We start from the raw sequence: 21,367 nt of genomic DNA, 5'->3' as shown, positions 1-21,367 counted from the left end.
GCGATGAATGTAAAAACAAAGAATTACCAGATTTTTTTTTACCTTATTTTTGTTTTTAAAAAAATAAGAGCCACATATGAGGATATTCGTTCAAAATTTTGATTGAACAGTAGCAGTATAATGTCCTCGTAAGTGGATATCAGGCCCTTGTAGAGCAAAATTGAGTATTTTGGTCTAAATAACCCAAAATGTGATGTCCACATATGTGGATGCCAGGTCCTAGGAGGTTATATGACTTGTAGAAATTGTGAAGAGTAAACCACTTTCTAGACTACGTAAAGTTCTCTCTTTTTCTTATTAATGATATTTGTGTTTCCATTGACATGACCATTTGTCATCACAATTTCAAGGTCAGATAGGATATAGTTCACATCACCATTATCAAGGGTAATTGCTGAGCTTTTAAGATTACACCACAGGGTTCAGATAACTGTTATGGGGCTTCTTGGAGAGGAAGAAAATTAAAGTTGGGGAGGAGGCCAAATAATTTAAAGATGGATAATGAAACACTTAAAAAATAATAGCTGAATCCTTGGTATATCAGAGCTAAAATATACTGTGGAGAGGGCATCTTCAGTCATTAAGCATGTAGAAATCCAGAGCATTTGAAGGAAAGGTTTTGTAAGGCACCTGAAAAACTGGTTAACCCAAATGTTGCTTTATTTTGAAGAGTGTCCATGGTTGAACTATTAGAGTCCATGTAAATGTTTCCAGAATGAAAATCCGTGTCTGCACATTTGTTATGACAGAGTAGTCGAGAGAGACCACAAGGCTTCAACTCTGTTGCTAGTGAATTATCTAATGACCTTTCTCCCTCTTAAGCCACAGCCATCACACTATGTACCAGGGCCATAAGGACACACTCACACTTATCAAGAAGAGGCACACAAGTGACACAAAGGCAGAGCAGGTCCTCGGCGACACTGTATTACAATTCAACAACTTCTTATGTACCAGAAGTGCAAGAGGCTGATAGAGTGTAACGTGCCCATGAGTCTCAGGATAGTGACATCTGAAAGTGGCAGATTCCCTGTCCCCCACCACCTTTCTGTCTGTCTTTGCCATGTCTGACTAGTTCTATTCTAATCGAAGCACTGAAGACAAGAGAACCTCTTGGATTTTTACTAGAGGAACACTAGCTTGGCATTGAATAGTATGGTAGCAAACAAGCTACAGTCTTCTCATAATTAACTGGCTCCTTTACTTAGCATGCAAACTTTATATTTAAAACTTTTATTATGTGCACGTTAATTTACATAGAAGATAGCTGTAGGAATATGTTTCTCTTACTCACTCTGGGGAAAACTTCAGAATACAGAGAGTGCTGGGAGCAAGCCCATTATAGCTGGGTTGCTGTCATATCCATAAATAAAATTAGAAATGTACTGTCAGGTGAAAAGAAATGTGCTAAAAAAAACAAAGTTGTGCACAACTCAGCATTAGCACAAACCACACAGGGAAATTCCTTATCCAGCATTCACCCATTTCACACTGTGAACTTGATACTTACTTTTTTTGTCTCTCTCCTACAGTACAAGATGAATTGCTATGGAGTCCATCCCTTCTATATGGGTCTTGAGAATACAGCTGATGCTCACGGTGTGCTGCTGCTAAACAGCAATGCTATGGGTGAGAGAAGCACACACACACGCACAGAGTCCCACGGAACTTGCGCATGAACACTATTGCCAGGTCATGCGTATACACAGATTTAAGTGCATCCATTCACTTTCACATGTACACACAATCATGCTCAATTACGTATGCAAGTAAGCATTTAATAATTAATGATGAATTGCATCTTATAAGGTTTGAGAACAATTGCTTTGATATTTGCATAATGTAGTAAGCGCATCGCTGCCTCTGTATATTGTATTCATCCCATGAAACACAAATGGACATGCATCACACAAACTGTCCTCACATTTCTCATGAGGATAGTTATGCCTTCTGTGACATCGTGCTTGTAACCTATTGGATTATTAGACTGAATATTGTAGTCTAAATGTCTTCACTAAAAGTTTTTGTCGGCATTACTGTACACTGCTAATTATGCTAGTACACACTGTACCAAAATGAAATAAAATGTTTCGTTTGTTACTTTTGCATCTTCTCCCTCCTTTCTTGAATGCATGCTTTAAACACTAAAATATATAGTGGAAACACACACACACATACCTAGGCTTCATGTAAATTTCTAAGTAACATATAAATTTTTAAGTAACAAAAATCTCTTTTATGCTTTGTTTGTAGATGTGACTTTGCTGCCTAGTCCAGCTTTAACCTACCGAACTCTGGGAGGCATCCTGGATTTCTACGTGGTCATGGGTCCGACGCCTGAGATGGTGGTGCAGGAGTACACTCAAGTAAGTCTTCTTGGACTTGTGGTTTGTTTGTGCCTGTGTGCGCCTGTGTGTTTTGTGTCTGGCCCTGGGCCGCTGTTGATGGACTGCAGCAGCTGTGACTTCTTCGCTTCATTGCGCTCTCTCATTTAGCCAATCTAAACACACATATGCACACACACACACACAGTGATACACACACACAGACACAAATAGTCAAACAAACACTTTATGGACACTGTCCCGTTTTCCTGCAAAACAACTTTTGCCTGTGCTTGACTGTTTTGGTTTCCTTGTTTGCTTTCTTCTGAACAGTTGATTGGACGACCTGTTCTACCTGCCTATTGGTCCCTTGGGTTCCAGCTCTGTCGCTATGGTTACGCGAATGACAAGGAAATAGAAACGCTATACACAGACATGAAGACAGCTGGTATCCCCTATGTAAGTTCCTGGTGAAAGTTTTTTTTTTTTTGAGATGTCTGAAATCACCATAAGAACAGCACCAAACCAGCAAACTAAATGCAGTTCAGAAAATATCATTCAAAGAAAGTTCGCACATGTATAGTCGTATATTTGTTTATATTAAACACAAGACTTTTTTTTAAACTTTTTTTTTTATTTTTTTATTTAACATAACATGTGAGAAACAGAAAAAGTATGTTTGTAAGATCCTTCCAAAGGAAGCAAGATAGGTTGACACGTAGAATTTTCCTCAGGAAATAAATTATGAAAATAATCTTATTATACACCAAAAAACACATACAAAATAATAACAAAAAAGTGGAAGAAGGAGAATAAATTAAGAAAGATATTTAAAAAACGGATCTGTTCCAGATGTCCACTAAACAGTAGGCAAAATACCTACATCACTTGAATACTGGTAGCACTGTGGGTTTGCTACACCATAGTATCATTTTACCTCATTTTGGTCCCCTTACATACACTGATGTGGTTCTGTAATTTGGATTTATTGGTAAATAGAACTTCTTTCCAATTATCCACAGTGCAATTTCAGTATGATTTAGTCCATCTTGAGTGTTTGACCTTTTTTCTCTCTTGAGAAATGGTTGGAGATTGCTACTTATCCTCTGAGACCATTACTAGACCGCGTTCATTTGACAGTAGCGCTGCTGATTGAAGTTCTGCCTTCTTTATCTAGCAAATCCTTTATCTGTGGTGACGATGCTTTTTTTGTTTCTTATAGAACAAACCTGCCTAATGCTTTGGATCCAAGTGATCCTGTTTCTTCAAAGAGTGCTTTGCCCCTTTCTCTACAGTCAAACTATTATGTTCTGACAATATATTTTGACATCTAAGACAATCCCATATTTATTTATTTAGATTGGTGAACAATAATTGTACGTTTCTTAACTTCTTTCTCTGATAAATTAAAAAATTCCCCTGCCAACCAAACACCTCCTTCTGAGCAAGTGAAACAACTTAAGGAATTCTGTCTGCAGGACACAATGCTTATACTCCCTATAAAACATGTGGCTCAATTACATAGCAGTATATTTGTCTGCTTTTGTCTGATTTCATTCAGTCAGTGCAACTGCACAAGGAATTATTTCATTGGCTTCATCTGGACAAATGCAACCTGAAAGCTTATCCATTGTAGGTTGTATAGTGCAGAGCCATACACTCAGTGGAACAGACAGAACTAAACCCAACACAGTATCTAGCTATGTTTTTGCAGTATAATGATTGTATGTGGCCTGTAACTGAATTACATGAAATTGGGTTTCCGGGAGAAGAAAAATGGAGACGTGGACTTTGTGGATTACACTGGGTACATCCAGTTTAACCTAATCAAATGTGACCTATAATTTTATTTGAAATTCAATCAATTGTATGTTTCACAGCCTCTAGACATTTCCAGTTTGTACTACACATTTCCTCACAGTGAAAACTGAAGTGCATATTAGGGTAACATTTTGGCCAAAGATGTCCTATGAGGAAACAGGCCAGAACCGAATCCTCTTCATTATGCAGAACAGAACACAAGACTTTCCATCAATAATCAAGTGATCCCCAGAATATGCTTTCACAAAGCCCTAACCTGCAAGAAGCTGACACCAACCAAAAAGATTCCTGCATCATTAGGTGGAATGAAGGATTGCAGAAAATTCAGATACTTAAAAATGCTACACATCAGCTAGCTTTATACACGAGCCAGCTTTTATCTTCCACAGACATTTTAGGCAACCAAAGCAGATCAAGTGTTATTTTCATTGTAAGAAATGAGACCCAGAAACAAATAAAACTCTCACGTCCCCTACATCCCATGTGTAGCATGCATTATAAGATTAGCGCAGCCGATTTGACATATTTATCCGCTACAGCCCAGCATATGACACCTGTGTATGAAAAGTTATCAGTTGTTATTATCATTATTTATTAATTGTTATTATTATTATCATTTGTTTCCAAAGTGTTTTAGCTGTTTAGAGGTTTAGTAAGAAATGTGTTTTTAAAAACAGCTTTAATTTAAACGTAATTGTATCTACTAACTCTGTACACAAAAATGAACATGCAAGAAAATGTTAGTTTAAAATTTCATTTAAGCTTCAATTGGCATCTTTTGCAGGATGTGCAGTATGCAGACATTGACTACATGGAGCGTCAGCTTAACTTTGTCCTGGACAAAGACTTTCAAGGACTGCCTGCCCTGGTTGATAGCATGAGAGACGAGGGCATGAGATTCATCTTCATTCTGGTAATAAGATATTGAGATCTTTACATTGAAGTAATGCTTAATCATTAGCAAACACAAGGCAGATGTAAATACAATAAAAATTGTCAAATGTCAAATGTAGCGTAATTTCCATTTTATAAAGGATACATGTTACTGAAAATCTGCATTCTCTCATGTACTGAATACACAAGACTTGTGCATTTCCAATTCCAGGATCCCGCCATCTCAGGTAATGAGACCCAGCCCTATCCAGCTTTTGAGAGAGGGATAGCAGCAGATGTTTTCATCAAATGGCCCCAAACCATCAGTGATGACATTGTGTGGGGGAAGGTAAGAAGGAATGAATCTTCACAAAAAGTTAAACAATATATACTTCAGGATTTGCTGTGTTGAAAAAGAGAGATTGTGCATGTTGTGTAGCAATCATTTGTGCTATCATTATTATTATTATATTTATATTATAACTGTTACAGGTGTGGCCTGATTATCCCAATGTCACTGTAGATGAAAGTCTGGACTGGGATACTCAAGTAGAGGTACAATATTTTCCGTATTCCATATATATGTGTGTGTGTGTATATATGTGTATGTGTAGAGAGACAGAGAGAGAGACATTAATCATTACTGGGCTCTTTCAGTTTTCATAATTTCATTTTCTTCTAATCTCCAGCTCTATAGGTCATACACTGCATTTCCAGACTTTTTCCGGAACCAAACGGCAGATTGGTGGCACACAGAAATTAAAGATTTCTATGAGAATACCATGAAGTTTGATGGTATTTGGATCGTGAGTGTCCTGAAATAGAAAATCCAATAAAGGCACCTTGTTTCTGTTTACCACTGATTCTACCTGATTTTCTTTTCAGTTCCATCATCTATACTTTATGTTTTTTTGAAGGACATGAATGAGCCTGCAAGTTTTGTCCATGGCACAGTTGGAGGAAAGTGTCTTGGTGATCCAGTTCTGGAAAATCCGCCATATATGCCACGTAAGACAGACTACTGTATTTGTTTACCATGAGAAATAATTAGGTTATTTAACAATATCAACATAAGCTGTGTGTGTGTGTGTGTGTGTGTGTGTGTGTGTGTGTGTGTGTGTGTGTGTGTGTTTGTGTGCATTTTGCAGCCTTGGAGTCAAAACATCTTGGTTTAAACCATAAGACTCTGTGTATGAACAGTGAACAGATACTCAGTGATGGAAGAAGAGTCAGACACTATGATGTCCATAGCCTCTACGGCTGGTCCCACTCCAAGCCCACCTATGAGTAAGTATATATGCATTTGTATGTGTGCCTGTTTGTGTGTGTGGTTTTATGTGTATTTTATATATGTGCTTTTGTGTATTGCTGTTTTCTTTCCTGCCAGCTTCAGAAGCTGCTATACGGTATTGTTTTATATATAACAAGTGCATTTTTCGCCTACAAAAACACAGTTCTTTTCATTTTATTTTAACATGAAAGCATAAGCTATCCATGTAACTCAACAAATATGAGAGCTGCTCAGGTTTTATGACATAATAATCACAACATCCAGGCCATTTCACCCGAGAAATGTAAATCATCCCAAAGAAATGCTGATGTTGATGATGAATCTAAATCAGAAATCCAGACATGGAAGGTAAAACACTGATATCTTAAAGCTAGAAAAGTATTTAAAAAGACACTACTAATTTACATATAAATACATATTAGCCACCCAGCTTAATCATTTCCAGCGATTAAGAACCCTGGAATATACTTTCTATGTGTTTGGTTCACTAGCGACTTTTTGTCTTTAAATATATTATCACCCCCTGCTGGTAATGCAGCTTCTGCAGAGGCAAAGTGTGAAATCGACATGCAGAATTGGTGTTTCTATGACACGTTTTGTGATATTGGGTTGTTTATTTCCATATCCATTTATTTCCAAATTTCTGTGTCCTTCTTCTTTCCACAGTGCCCTTCTGGGTGTGACAGGTAAAAGAGGCATAGTGGTCACCAGGTCCACCTACCCCTCTAGTGGAAAATGGGTTGGACATTGGCTTGGAGACAACAATTCTGGTTGGGATCAGCTTTACAAATCCATTATAGGTACATACAGATATACATTTTAATTGTTTTCTTTAAGATAAAACTTGTTATTTATAATTAATGGTATTCAACAATAATTATTTGGGTCTTTTTTACTTAGAGAAAAAAAGTGACAAAAAACCCAAAACAAAAGAATAAATACAAATCCACAACTTTCCATATTCCTTTCTTCTACAGGTATGATGGAGTTCAGTCTGTTTGGCATCTCTTACGTAAGTATCATCATCTGTCCGGCTTTTGACAAGATGTAATCTTATTGAGCAATCTTGCCCTTGCTAAATAGATTACAGTAGCTTGAATTATGTTATTTTGTTTGCTTGACCCATTTGATCAGAGGACATTGTGAAATACAACGCGAAGCATGCGACTAGAAGCCCCACCTCAATAAAATTCCCATGTATTTCTCCGTCAGGACATGTTATTAAATTAGCAGTCCCGAATGAATCGTACATTTTATATTGTTGTCCTGGCTCTCTCTGTCTTTACTTGTTTGCTCCTTTTTCTCGTTGCGCCTCCTCTCCCCTCGCATATTGTCTTTCTGTCTTTTCTCCCTTCTGTCCGTCCAATAATAGTTATAAACTGACACCTTATTGATTCTTAATTGAAGACTCATTTGCATGTGTCCAGCCCAGCTGCAAGGTTATACGATGGAAAGACATCTCAGAAACACGATGATTGCAAAATAAATAAACTAAAATACCATGACCCCAGTTCCTGTAGATCAGAAGTTCTTTGTAGATACACCTGCTCTTTGATACACATGTTTCTTCTTTCTGTCTATCTCCATCTCCTCACACACACATTGATAAACTCAGACTCTTTGTCTCTTTCAGACCGGGGCAGACATATGTGGGTTCTTTAATCCAGCTGAATATGAGATGTGTCTTCGTTGGTCACACCTGGGTGCCTTCTATCCATACTCACGCAACCACAATGGCAAGGGTAACCCGGTGAGTGAATTAAAAATAAACTTTTGTAGACTCAAGAGAATATATAAAAAATGTTTATATATGGACTTGGTGTCTTTCTTACGGAAGTGGATTAGGGTCACAGAAAAAAAAAAGTGTGTATGTATTTTTTCTTCTTTTCCAGAATTCTGAGAAAAAAAGTCAGAATTCTGACTTTAATCTCTGAATTTGGACTTTTTTTCTCAGAATTCTGGAAAAGAAGAAAAAGAAAGACGTACCAACTTTTTTTTTTCGGAAGGCGCCCTAATCCTCTTCCGTACTTTCTTCCTCACTGTCTTTGTTTTTTTTTTTTTAATCATACTTTTTCGTTTCGTAAAGTGAAGTTATGCCCAGGAGTCCAGGAACAATTTTTTTTAAACCACTGAATAAAAGCACATAAAATGTCCTTAAACACATTTCAGAAGATACAGCATCGGCTACTTATATGAGTATATAAGAGCAAAAACAAGATTAAATGTCACCAGTGCAGTGTATATGTAAAATATAATGTTGTTGTAATGATTTAGATATACATTAATAAATTTTTGTTCAACTTTTAAATTGCATTTGTAAAAATTAAATATCAATCATCTGGGGGGAAAAATATCAGCAATTCCACGAAAACTGTGACATTGGATATTCCAAAAGTAGTCATGTTTTTATATTCATGAAATCTTGTAACTTGCATTTGCCTAAGATTAAACTTCACAACATTCAGCTCCGAATGTTTGATGAAGGGTATATGAGCTGCTTCTTCTGGCCTTAAATGACACAAATCAAGGTGCTCACTACATCTGAATTCTCCTATAGCCAGCATGTGTTTGTGTTCTGAAAATACGGGGTCAAATTCTACTGATATATTACGAACACATACCAGCTTTTGTGCAAACTAAGTTACTTCCTATTTCCTTTGCCATCTCTTTCTTAATCTCTGTTTGACATACGTGCACACCCACACAAACACACAGAAGGATAGACCTGTTCGGCGGTGTTGTGTTGGTCCCATTCATTCAAGCGCTGACCTTTAAAAGCGTTGGAACACATCTGAGAAATCCAATAACGCCCGTCCGGAGATCGATCCCACCAGGCGAAATTTCTCTGCACTACAGTCTGCAATACTAGACAGGACACAGTTGTGTATGTATATGTGGGCGTGTGTTTGTGTGTGTGGGTCAGTGCCTGTGCTTTTTAACAACATGGAGTGGGGATATAATTGAATTCTCAAGGTGATCTGGGCACCACTGCACACCACCTAACCTCCACACACACATGCACGCCATGATACCAATCGTTTAATAATGGGTTGCAAATGGATGTTTAAACATGGGTAAAACTGGCAGGAAAAAAAAGTACTCACACAGCAGGAGAGGGTAGCTCAAAATGACAATTTCAGAGGAAGCTGTAAAGTCAGAGAGAGAAAAAGTCAGAGGTATTAGGAGAGAACTGATGAGCATGCACACTGTGTATTTATAGCAACATGGAGAAAAAAAACACACACAAAAAAACAGAAGACCTGTCAGGGAAAATACTGACATGCAAAAAAAAAGAGAAGGAAGAGCTGAGGAAGTCATATGCTTTGAGAGAAAGCAAGACAAACTACGGATAAATCAGTGGCGATGTACACAAGATGACAATTGAGTAAGTTAAATGGCCTTGACACAGGCTAGTAATAATGATGTGAGAGGTGGGAAAAGATAAAAAAAAAAGAAACTATTTACCACTTTTGAAGCACAAATCTGAAAAGGAATGTATTGGATGAGAGTAAAATGTGGCTTTTATCTAGCACAGCCAGATAAAAGCCATGCAATCATCAGGCAGTTAGTGACTGCAACATCTAGTCTGCTTAACAAGCCATTTGACAACGAAGTATGTAACAGCACAAACCAGACTGGAGGGTATCCAAGGTCAGAAACAGGGGAGACAGAAAGAGAGAGGAGAGTTTTTGCAGAGTCATTCCCAGAGCTCCGTCACGCCTAGTGTCTCTTTGCCCTCAGACAACTTTCAGTGTTGACCTCTAGATAATTTTCACCGCACTAGCAATATACTGCCGTGTCCACAGTGATATCAGAACAAAATTAATTAAACAAGAGACATTCTCGACCAAGCCTTGTTTCAGCAGGGCAGTTATATTGGAGTCATGTATATTGTTATTCACCCAAAGGGACATATTACTCTTCATCTAAATATATTTTCTTTTTCTGATATGAGCTATGCAAAACAGAAACTCAGATGTTTATTAGATAAGGTGAGGGGGTAGATTCGAGACAGATAAAATGAAAAGAATGACCATATACTGAGGAGGATATAAGAATGGGTAATGCAGCCAAACAGATGGCATCTTTATTTTCTTTGAAGGAGCGCATGTCTTGCCTTTTTTCTTTTGCATTTTGCCACTATAAATTATATGAATTCATAACATATGGACCCCACTTTTCTTGCACATCTCCATCAATCCCATCTCTCGTTTTCTATGAATGAAAATTCTACCTTGAAGGTTTTGCAGAAAGTGGTATAACTGTCAGGCCATGCAATATATGTGTGGTGTTTTAGATTGTGTGAAACAAGTTTGGGGATATTTTATGTTGGTTATTGTAATTCTTATGTGCTTTTGTTTAAAATTGTTTGGCCTTTTTTTTTTTTTTTTTTTTTTTTTTTTTTTACAAATTGTGTTTCAATATTGGCATCCCCTAAATTTATTATCAGAGAGTTTGGGTGGCTTTAGGTACAAGTGTAAGAGCTTTAGAAAAAGATGACTGAACCATGTTTTTGAAATTGTTTCACCTTGCATCCTTCTCCAGTTCTACAACCAAAAGGTGGAGAGTCCCAGGTATTTAAACCCAAACTAGGGTTTAAATATCTAGGACTGCTATTTGGTAACTGTTAACCTGAATATATTGTGATGATGTTTAGACAGATTAACACATGCTGATAAGCTTCTAAAGTACTTAGAGTAATATAATGTTCACACACACATACACAGCACACTGTAACAGAGACCAGGAAAACAGCATAAGAATCACCAACCAAACTAAGTTTCTGTATCTTTTTGAGTCTTCCAGTGCACGACCCAGACACACAGCCATATAAGCTTCTAGATAATCCAGATAGCAAAAATCCACACAACTGTGAAACACTGTAGCCAGTGATTGATGGGGTGCTGTGTCTCTTTGTCAATGTTTGCCAGTGGTTAACAACTCATTGCTGTACTAGATCAATAGGCTAATTCAACACTGCATTTGTGTTTTTAATTTCTTTCAAAAGGCGACGCATATCGACTTGCTAAGCGCAAAAACAATATATTTGTCTGTTTGCCGTAGACAAACATAGACACAGACAGTTACATTTAAGAAAATGAAAAAAAAAAAAAAATCAGATCAGATCCAACTTGATCCTAAAAGTTTATTAAAAAAGGGAAAAAAATGCCTTGAAAATTTGGTAAATGGTGATTGGTGTATTCATTCATGTGCTGTTAGGTTCTGTATTTAGTTACCACTGTCCAACAGTTTTTTTTTTTAAAAATACAAATTTTGTTAATATCATGTTTAATGGTTTGTTTGTTTTTCTTTTAGAGGCAAGATCCTGTTTCTTGGGATGCGGCATTCGCCACTGCAACCCGGGATGTTCTGAACATCCGTTACACCCTCCTGCCCTATCTGTACACTCTGATGTTTGAGGCACATACGACAGGAAGCACAGTGATCAGACCACTTTTACACGAGTAAGTGTAAACCGACAAAACACAAGGCTCTTATCTTTGATGATAATTTTTGGGGCGATTTAGCATTACATTTAGTCACTTTATCAAATAATTGCGTTATTACCAGCATGGATCTTTCATCCTGATCACTGGCAAGATGACCTGATTTTATACTATACTGCTTCTCATTAGAGAGCAGTGTGCAACGTAACATGAAGAAGTTTCTGAATTTAAAAAAAGGAAACTTTCTCTTTAGTGTACAACATGTTTTCAACCCCAGTATCTTTTAATGACCGATAACACAAGTTATATCATGTTTCTAAAAGAAGGCTTTCACAATTGGCTACAAATGCTAAGTTAAATGGGAGATAAAACTGAATTTAACTGAGTGTCCATGAATTTTGTAGTGAGGTAAGGTTGCTTTGAGAAATGGGCTCTTGAGAATAACTTGAACTGGTAAGAAAATTAGAGTTGTATTTCTTGCCACAACAGCTGCCTTTAAAAAAACCCTCTGAACAAGGCAATGTGACTGTGTAGTGTAGAGGCCAAGCATAGATGATTGTGGCTGCACTTGGTAGCTCCCAAATGCGAATGTGTGAAATTGTTTGAAGAAGAAGACATATTTATTCATTTTAAGAGACTCTTATAAAGTCACAGATGGTATTTAAGGAGGTGGCACGGTGAGTCTGCAGGGTTAATTGGCTTGCATCTGCAAACCGTTGAATTCTGAATGAGTACTTGAATAGTCATCTGGGTTGAGGATGCATAAGAGAGCAGTGGTAACATTTCTTTCAGTCAGGTTTAATGGCCTCTGTGGTTGTATGTTGTAGGTTTGTGGATGATAAAACTACATGGGAAATCTACAGACAGTTCCTGTGGGGACCTGCCCTGCTCATCAGCCCTGCACTGGACCCAGTATGGTGCAACATGTGCACATGTTTTGTATTGTTTTTATTTTTTTTATAGCTTTAAGGTTGGCTCTGATTTTCTTTAACTGATTTTTTGACAGGGAGTCACAACTGTAAGAGGATATATTCCTAAAGACCGCTGGTATGACTTTCACACTGTAAGTACTTGTTCGTAACAACAGTAAAGTATTTAGTGTCAAAGTTCATGCAGAATGCTGAGAACTAAAAGGTGCCTCTGTTTTACTGACTTAACAATTTTAACAGGCTAAAATAAAAACTACAACAAACATTCACCTGACAGTAAATACAGTATGACAACACCATCACGGAGCTACAGCTTAGCCACTACAGAGAGCACCTTAATAATAAAAACCTACTCTGTGGGGCTAAGGGAGTCCCATCTGTTAAACAGCGTTACAACCCCTTGTCACTATGCGCACATACTAACACATTTCCACATATGCTAGTCTGTGCTTTTAGTCTCTACCCTACCGATGTAAAGGACCTGTTGAATTAAATTAATCAAAGATAATAACCTGTAGTATTTCTAGTACTTTAATAGTATGTAATTATTTCTTTCATCAGGCCAAAGATGTTGGAGTGAATGGCACAATGGTTGACATGCCAACACCCTTGAATCATATTAACCTTCACGTCAGAGGAGGATATATCTTACCCTGGCAGAAACCAGAGAACACTACATATTACAGGTAAGTGAGCATACATTATGACTGATACATCTTGAGAGTTTGCAGCTACAGGTCAGCATCCTGTGTGTAGTATGACTTGTGTGTGCACGCGCGTGTGTGTGGGGCTTAGTGCCTGTGCAGAAATGCAGAACGGAGCATATATCACTTGTGTGTTTGAATGAGAATGAAAGAGAGCGAGACAGTCAGAGGGCGATGACTGTTCCAGCAGGAAAGAGGTCAGATGGATCCCCTCAGCAGGAATATATTTGTTCTCAGCAGCAGGTATAAATAGACATTGTCCTCTATTACAACAAATCTATTACAACCCTTTCTGCCCCTTTTGTTTTAGTCGGAAGAATCCTTTAGGACTGATCGTTGCCCTGAGTAACGCTGGAACTGCCAAGGGATCATTCTTCTGGGACGATGGTGAAGGAATAGGTAAGCAAAAGGTTACTTTTGAACACGTACAGCCACCAAAACAGCAAATACTGTATGTGTTCATGGAGTCATTATTCCTGAATAGTAAAATGACTCACTAGAATTAAAAAAAATTTCTCTCTCTTGTTTCCTTTTGTTTTTTGTGGAGTTGCCATTAATAATAGCCATAAATAAGAGTTAGCATAAGAAATGCAATCACCAGACTAGCAGCTTTTTTTCTAGGCATTAATAGCTTCACTGTCTAGTGAGGCTGTGCCAGGCCTGAAGTGGACCCAAATGCAGAAACTTGTGCACGGAAAAAGAAACTTTATTAGCAGCTTTTTCTAGCAAATAAAGCTGCTAAATAAAGTTTAGCAGCTTTATTTGCTAGAAAAATCATTCATAGTATAACTTACAGAAAACAAATTAAAAATCTAGAACATAAAACTATGAACAAAATACTGGGAAACTAGAAGCACGGAAAAACCAAAACCAGAAACACAGCGAGACTTACAACACATGAGGGGGTATGATACGACAAAGGAAAACACAGGGCTTATATATATACGAGGGACTAATGCAGGGATGAGAAACAGGAGGGAAATACAGCTAGGACTAATAAGACATAAGGAGACAACAGGGTGCAAAGGTAGATACACTGACATAGGACATGGGACCGTCAAAATAAAACAGGAAATGACATGCACATTGAACCAGGACACAAAACACAACACCAGGAACACAAGGCAGGCACAGAGACTAAAAATCACAGAGGTGCTAAAGAATAACTAAGGAACACGAAATACAAACGACTAAACCACAAAAAAGCCCACAAAATCCCAGAACATAGAATAAACAAAACCTGACTCCAGACCATGACATTCACATCAATATCATGGTACTGGAAGAGCAGTAGAACATTTTAGGTATTTGTATCACAGTTTCTAATCTTACTTACAACCCCGTAACCAGATACGTTTTCAAACAGGAAAATCCTTTTTTCATTCTTATCTTGAAATTTACATTTTCTGTTTTTTATTAATGGGTTTAAATCACCTATTTGAAAGACTGATATTTATACCACAAAAGACAGAAGTGGATCAACGGCCAGTACTTGATGCTTTTTAGTGGACGAAAGCTGCTAAGTTGGTGTGCAAACAAAAAAGATCAAGCTTGTTGACGTTGTATGATAAGAATAACAGGCTTGCTGTTTAAATTACAAGATGTGCACTGATTAATGAAAGATACAGAACATTTTGGAAAATTAGAAAATCAGAATCCACTAATGGCTTTTCCTCCCAGTGTGTGTTAAGCTCCTGCACAGTTAGTTATTCAGTGAAAGTAATTCTGCTACTTTCACTGAATATGAAATTCAGTAAGGATTTTATCAGAAAGACACACTGAGCTACAACACGTCTATCTCTACTTCCTCGCTTATTCTCAGACATGCATATTTACACATACACGAACAGAATCCGTCTCAGAAGTGCTTCTGTGAGAAGATGCACTCGTCTGTGCACGGTCTGTTTGTGTTGGGACAAAGGAGAGAAAGGCAGATAGTAAGCAAGTGAGGAATGCATAGAAGGGGAGTGACAGAAACCATTACAGTAATTCCCTGTGTCGCAGCCTAGAGATATGCTCTCCATCACTCCTCTTTTATCTGGTCCCTTGCTTCTCTCTTCTGCGTCTCCCTGTCTGTCTGCCATGTAGCCTTCCTATGTCTTGCTTGCTTGCTTTGCCTCTCAGCGTATCGCTTTCTTACCTGTACTATCTACTTTTCTGCTTGTTTCGGCTTCTGCATTTTTAAGTTTTACCTCAGAGGTTTAGCTATTCTCTCCGCTGTCTGTCAGGTCAGTCCAGCTGCAGCACTCATTGTGCTACTCTGTCATTTACTGGTGTTCTCTCGTGCATTCAACTGGTTTTACTTTCAAGCATTAATACCACCTATGTATATTTAAGTGGCATAGCCAACTGTTTATTTTACTTAATTGGGTTTTCTAAGGTGATTATTTACTTGCCCTTTAAGTAATATTAATATGAACTTAAACCTTGATCAACACAAATTTTTATGCATCCCTTATTTGTCGCTGCGTCGCTCATTGCATAGTCACATACTCCTTTGCATACCCCCCATGCCTCTGCTCTGAATGTAATTCACTCCTGTTTCTCTCCTCAGACACAGTGGAGAACAAAAAATATCTTCATATCACATTTTCAGTGACGTCGGTGAGTTCAATGGCCAAATACAAGCCATACTTCTTTTTTTCCCCCCATTATCATCATTATTACTATTAATGCAGCAAGACAAGCAGATCAGCTGATACCTTAGCATTTAAAAAGGCTGTGGTGGTGTGTGTGGCTGTGGTCAACGTAATTTTGATCAGGTGCAAGGCTTTTGTTGTGCATGAACCCTCATTAGAATTCTGTGGCCTAAAATTAACATGCTTAGACAGAAGAGCCTGAAGTTGAGTGGATATGTTAATGCAGATTTCGGTGTGTTTCTGGCATTACAAATGATTTAATAATCCTGCCTTTTTAAGGCAACCTCTAATGTAGAACAAAACATTTTTTAGGGATTTATGTGGAAAGAAACAAACTAACTAACAGAAACAAACAAAAAAAATCCCAAATAATCAGACAAATAGTTCCCAAAGGTATTAGGACAAACCGATTATCTACCTTGTATAAAACCTCTAACCAGTAAGTACACTGTCTCCAGCCTCACAAATCAGAATGATGATGAAATGCAAACCTTGTGACTCACCACTCAACCCAGTTTTGAAGTGCATTTTAAACAGGTTTTCTGACTCTCTATTAGCTCTCATGTTTCTGTTTTAAAGTCTATATGCTGATGAACATGAACAGCTATATGCTTTCTGTTTGATTTCCTCTTGCTGTTTTGGGGAAATCAGAAAGGAACATGCAATACTCCAGAAAGGTCACATACAGTCCTTTAGTTTATACACTTTAAATACTTTGTCTACCTAAAGTCCAGGATCATGAAGGATAACAGAGTAAAGTCATGCAGGTGCAGGAAGAGCATGTAAGGACTTATTCCTTGAATTTTGGTCTGAGACAACAGTGCCAACCCCGGCAACACCATGCCACCATGCATAAACAACTATCAAGCTTATTGAGTGAAGTGGATGAACGAGTTTTGTCCACTGACATGAACACATTCTTAAATCAAAACATAACCCTAAAGAATGTGTTATCTATAAGGAACAAGATAGTAAAGGATTCACTTGTGATTCTAATGAAGTTTTACAAAATTGAATTCAAATTTGGCACCAGCAACAGAGTTGCCTCATTGGTGTCTTTTGGGGTAAATTTTAAAATATTGCTGCTATGTAAGGATCATATCCTTCTGCAAAAGGTATTTCAGTTAGTTGAAAAAAAGAAAGAAAGGTGGCCTATGTGTTATGGCAAAGTTTGTTTGGTAACAACTTGATAGCAGTTCAGGTCGGACATGTTAAAAACTCCCAAATAGCTAGGACCAGTGGGAATAACCCAGCCACATTTGCCTCTTTGCCAGGCAAAGACCCAAAGGCACACATTAATACACACATCTAAACCCAAACACACACATATATGCAAAACCCTACAGCATACACTTAAAGCTACTGTGGCCAAACATCTGTGGCTGTCCTCTGCCTACAATCAGGCTCAATTCAAAGCAATTTCACACAGCGATAAAACAGGCACTGCCTGACAGCCAAAGAGGGAGAGAGAGGAAGTATGTGTTTGTGTGTGTGCACGTATTTTGTGTGTGCACGCATGCGTATGTAAGTGACTGTGGGGATGTATGTATGTGCGAACAGGCAGATGTGAGAAGATGAGGATAAGTTGAGCAATGAGGCCAGAAGCAGCCTGGCAGATTAGCAGATCGTATGCCACTTTGGATGTCTATCTGAATGTAGATGTGTATGTGTGTGTATTCGTATATGTGTGTTCTCTTAGCTCTGTATGAGTGTTGGACCTCAGTACAGCTAAAAGGAATCAGAGTAAACAACATTACCTGTTGGATATAAAACTATAGGACTAAAAATAGAACTATATAAGGAAGAAATTCAAATAGTAAATCTCACTCACTGAAAAGATGAAGCAAAAAATAAACAATAATGCATGACTGGGTAAATTTCATGACGCAGCTTAAACATTTTTCCAGCAAAGTGAATATGAAGTTCATGATTGTTGTTATCTGTCCTGTCATGCAATTCCTATAACAATACATATATTCCCATAACACAACAAAATGACATTGTGTTTTGTACATATACATATATATGATTCCCTTTGTCTTCATCATTTTCAATTTTAGAACACTTTGACCAATGTTGTGGGAACATCTGGCCTGGATGCTGCAAATTATTTGAAGCTGGGTGTGGTGAGGATTTGGGGCGTGAGAACTGAGATCACAGAGGTTACCATAACTTTAAATGGAGACTCTCAGCCACTAACCCCACAGCACAACCTTGAATCACAGGTCAGTACATTTCTGGAACACTTAATTCAATTATGGTTAATGCCAATGTCTAAATATTGTGTATATCTACATTAAAATAAAATTAATCAAGTATTATTCATTAAACTACAGATGACCGTATAAAACCTAAACTGCATATAGGAAATGGTCTATCACCACAAAAGCTCCTAACATAAATTAAATGTTGAAATGAATGTTGTGATGTTCAAAAATGAGCGCTGGTGCTCTGTAGGCAAGCCAGAGGTTCATGGTCAATAAAGTTCAACCACAGAAGGAGGGTGTGTACCAAAACATGACATGAAACACAGATTTTCTAAGGCCTTAAGATACTCAAAATAAAAGTATAAATAATAGCAATAAAATTCTCAGAATCCAAATACCCAAATTGTAAATAAGAAAGAAGAGTTTGGGTCATGTGTAAAGATCTAAAGCTGTTTTGCAGTGCTACATTGGTTTGAGGTGGGAAATGAAAAAAAGGAATTAACAGTCCAAGAGGATAGCATGTATTCCCTCTCCTCATTTGGCTTATGATAAAATATTCCTGTCAAGGTTGTGTACTGTACTCAGTGCACTTTTCAGAAGCATGAAAATGATAGCTACTGCAGCTCCATAAATAATGGTAGATGAAAAAGCTGTACATTTATACTGTTCTTGAGAAGATGGACAGGGAGAAGCCAGACGAGAGGGCAAGAATTGCAGATGAAGAAAGTCAGAATGACAGAGGACTCAGTGTTTGTGTGTGTTGGGGATGCAAGGATGGGTTACGAATACTGAAAAGACAGAAAGATGGTTCATCTGTAGAAAGAAGGGAAGGACAGGCAGTACTGGTGGAGAGAGGGAGAATGCATCACTGTAACTAGATGGAGGGAAAAAATAGAGGTGAAAGAGATAAACGTGAAGAATGAAGGATGTGTGGGGGTGGGGGAGAAAAAGGGCAGCGAGGAACAAGAGAAACGGAATGAGGATGACACAGTATGTGCATGGTAATAAGTAGTTTTTCAGCATGAGACAATCCATTTATCTTCTTAAGTATTGTCTGATGGGGTAACAACTTGAAAGAAATAGTAAGCAGCTGGTGCTGTGTCAGTTAAATACAGTGAGGTGGGAGAGCTATTTCTGTCTGGCACAGGACGAGATGTTTCATCCTGAAGACGTATAGGCCTGCTCTTACTGTCATGCACAAAACACGTCTCAGCGTCAGCTTGTTTAACTTTACTGGAAAGATGTGCTGTGTATATATTAGAAAAACTGAATTATTAGCCTTTAGATCAGATCCAATTTATAGAACAGAACAGAAGGCAAGTGCTGTACATTCAACTCTTAAGTCCTGGATGATGTTTATTTAAAAACTAGTAAACGTGAGCCACCAATGAAGAAGTAAAACTGATGTCTCCTCTTGCTTTTACAGGAGCTGACCGTAGATATTACTGATCTGAATGTGAATGTGCAACAGACTTTTCAGTTAACATGGAAGACCAAGGCTTGAGTGCAGTATTTGTGTTCACTTGTAAAAAAAAAAAGATATCTTAAAATAAGGGTTCATTAATTTAAACAAAGATGTGAAGAATACATATTGTTTTTGAACATGAAATGTGAAACCTCAGTGCCTCCCATCAACCTATAAAACCGAATAATGTTTTCCTTTTTACCGTTACACTGTGCCTTTAAAACAAATGTTTGATTTACTCTAAATAACTTCAGAACTTTATTGTCATTCAATATCCCAAAATGTGTGATACCGTAGACAAAATAATGACTGCCAATCATGTCTATGGTAGGAATATTTTTTCTTGCAATCATGTATACATGCTGATTACTTTTAAGAAAATGAGAATAAGGTAATGTTAGGATCCAACTGCAAGGAACTCTGTGCATCATATGCATGTCTGTTCCTGCAAATAAGATATGAATAAATCAGTGAACTAAAAACTGTGTTTGGTCTTCTTCTCCAGTTATATGTGTCTCTGTTTTCATATTGGTCTTTTAATCCAGTTATAATCAAACCTGCACAAAATCTTAGGAATGATGATTTTGATAGGTGCAAATGTGACGCATCATTGAGGTTTTGTAGGTACTAAGAATTTAGTAATAGTAAATTAAGTTTCATTAACTCCAGTTTGTACTTTGCGCTTGTGTTATTGCCATTTAGTGCTGTGCTTTTGCCACTTGTATTTTTCACAGTAGATATGCGCAGACTTGTGCATGTATGGGTGTTTGTGTGGGTGTGCCAGCATCTATTTATAGCTCTCACCTGCAGCAAGCTGTCTACCTGTGCTTTGTCTCATCCCATTATTTTCCCATATAATGATACAGCCATCCATTATTCAGCCTGCAGTAAACCTAATGATGTCAATTTAGCCATGGGCACCTCAAATTGATTTCCACTCTAATCGCCACTCCACGGGAAGCAATGTGTTTGGGGGTTGCTGTAGAACGTTGTGTTTATGCGCTCATGTCCAAAAAGTTTAGAACTGTGATGAATCATTCTAAGCCCTGTGTTCAGGTTAGCTATTGTTTTGAAAAGAGAATTTTTACACTTTGACTGTGAAAACATCCTTACCTTCAGTGCCTCTGGGACTAATTGAGCTGATGATCTGAAGAGGCATTCTTCCTGGATTCATACTGAAGTCATTACTGGTGTAAGAAAAAGAGATAAAGACTGTAGACTGTGAATGAATTCGAAGTTTTGTATTTTTCACATTCCTGGTGGTTACTGGTTCCTTTTTTTACACATATATATTTTCTCTCTTATTTTGTCAAAGAAAGAAAGTTAATAATGAATTACCCCTGACACTACCATGTTTTGAATTTGTTGTGAATGAGACTTAAATGCTTTCTTTCTGTCAAACATTTGTAAAAATTGACAACAGCATTGGCTCAGATTTTTCTTTTCATCATTTCTGCTTTCCTGTAATTTCCAGCTCAATTTTGTTCTCATCATTCTGGTCAAATCTCTTGCCTGTCTTCTGTGAATCAATCAACCTCACTCCAGTTCCACATGGATGTAGCCCAAACTACATGTTTTGGGAGGGTGACTGGTTTGCAATTAGTTGGCCACCAAAGTTTTCTGCTCTGTACCACACAGAGGCTTGTCGAATCAGTGTAGGTTAGAAA

At 37.7% G+C, this 21,367-nt stretch overlaps 1 protein-coding gene across 1 annotated transcript in view; it reads left to right on the top strand.

Moving 5' to 3' along the window:
* Positions 1 to 21,044, top strand: part of LOC120719884 (sucrase-isomaltase, intestinal-like) — a 58,895-nt gene extending 37,851 nt beyond the window's left edge. Inside the window, exons 28-47 of the mRNA XM_040009443.1 lie at positions 1,533 to 1,629; positions 2,254 to 2,366; positions 2,658 to 2,783; positions 4,930 to 5,058; positions 5,251 to 5,367; positions 5,511 to 5,573; positions 5,708 to 5,824; positions 5,936 to 6,026; positions 6,167 to 6,305; positions 6,976 to 7,109; positions 7,287 to 7,321; positions 7,943 to 8,059; positions 11,626 to 11,774; positions 12,584 to 12,668; positions 12,763 to 12,819; positions 13,247 to 13,371; positions 13,700 to 13,788; positions 15,944 to 15,993; positions 18,089 to 18,253; positions 19,662 to 21,044. Of these exons, the coding sequence (XP_039865377.1) occupies positions 1,533 to 1,629; positions 2,254 to 2,366; positions 2,658 to 2,783; positions 4,930 to 5,058; positions 5,251 to 5,367; positions 5,511 to 5,573; positions 5,708 to 5,824; positions 5,936 to 6,026; positions 6,167 to 6,305; positions 6,976 to 7,109; positions 7,287 to 7,321; positions 7,943 to 8,059; positions 11,626 to 11,774; positions 12,584 to 12,668; positions 12,763 to 12,819; positions 13,247 to 13,371; positions 13,700 to 13,788; positions 15,944 to 15,993; positions 18,089 to 18,253; positions 19,662 to 19,739 (2,076 nt within the window). The 3' untranslated portion in view covers positions 19,740 to 21,044. The remainder of the gene's footprint in view (positions 1 to 1,532; positions 1,630 to 2,253; positions 2,367 to 2,657; positions 2,784 to 4,929; positions 5,059 to 5,250; positions 5,368 to 5,510; positions 5,574 to 5,707; positions 5,825 to 5,935; positions 6,027 to 6,166; positions 6,306 to 6,975; positions 7,110 to 7,286; positions 7,322 to 7,942; positions 8,060 to 11,625; positions 11,775 to 12,583; positions 12,669 to 12,762; positions 12,820 to 13,246; positions 13,372 to 13,699; positions 13,789 to 15,943; positions 15,994 to 18,088; positions 18,254 to 19,661) is intronic.
* Positions 21,045 to 21,367: the final 323 nt, after the last annotated feature.

This window comes from Simochromis diagramma, unplaced genomic scaffold (genome assembly GCF_900408965.1).
Source record: "Simochromis diagramma unplaced genomic scaffold, fSimDia1.1 OVJJ01000344.1, whole genome shotgun sequence".
Taxonomy (NCBI): domain Eukaryota; kingdom Metazoa; phylum Chordata; class Actinopteri; order Cichliformes; family Cichlidae; genus Simochromis; species Simochromis diagramma.
Note: the sequence above shows the minus strand (reverse complement) of the source record. Positions and strands in the feature narration are given on the sequence as shown.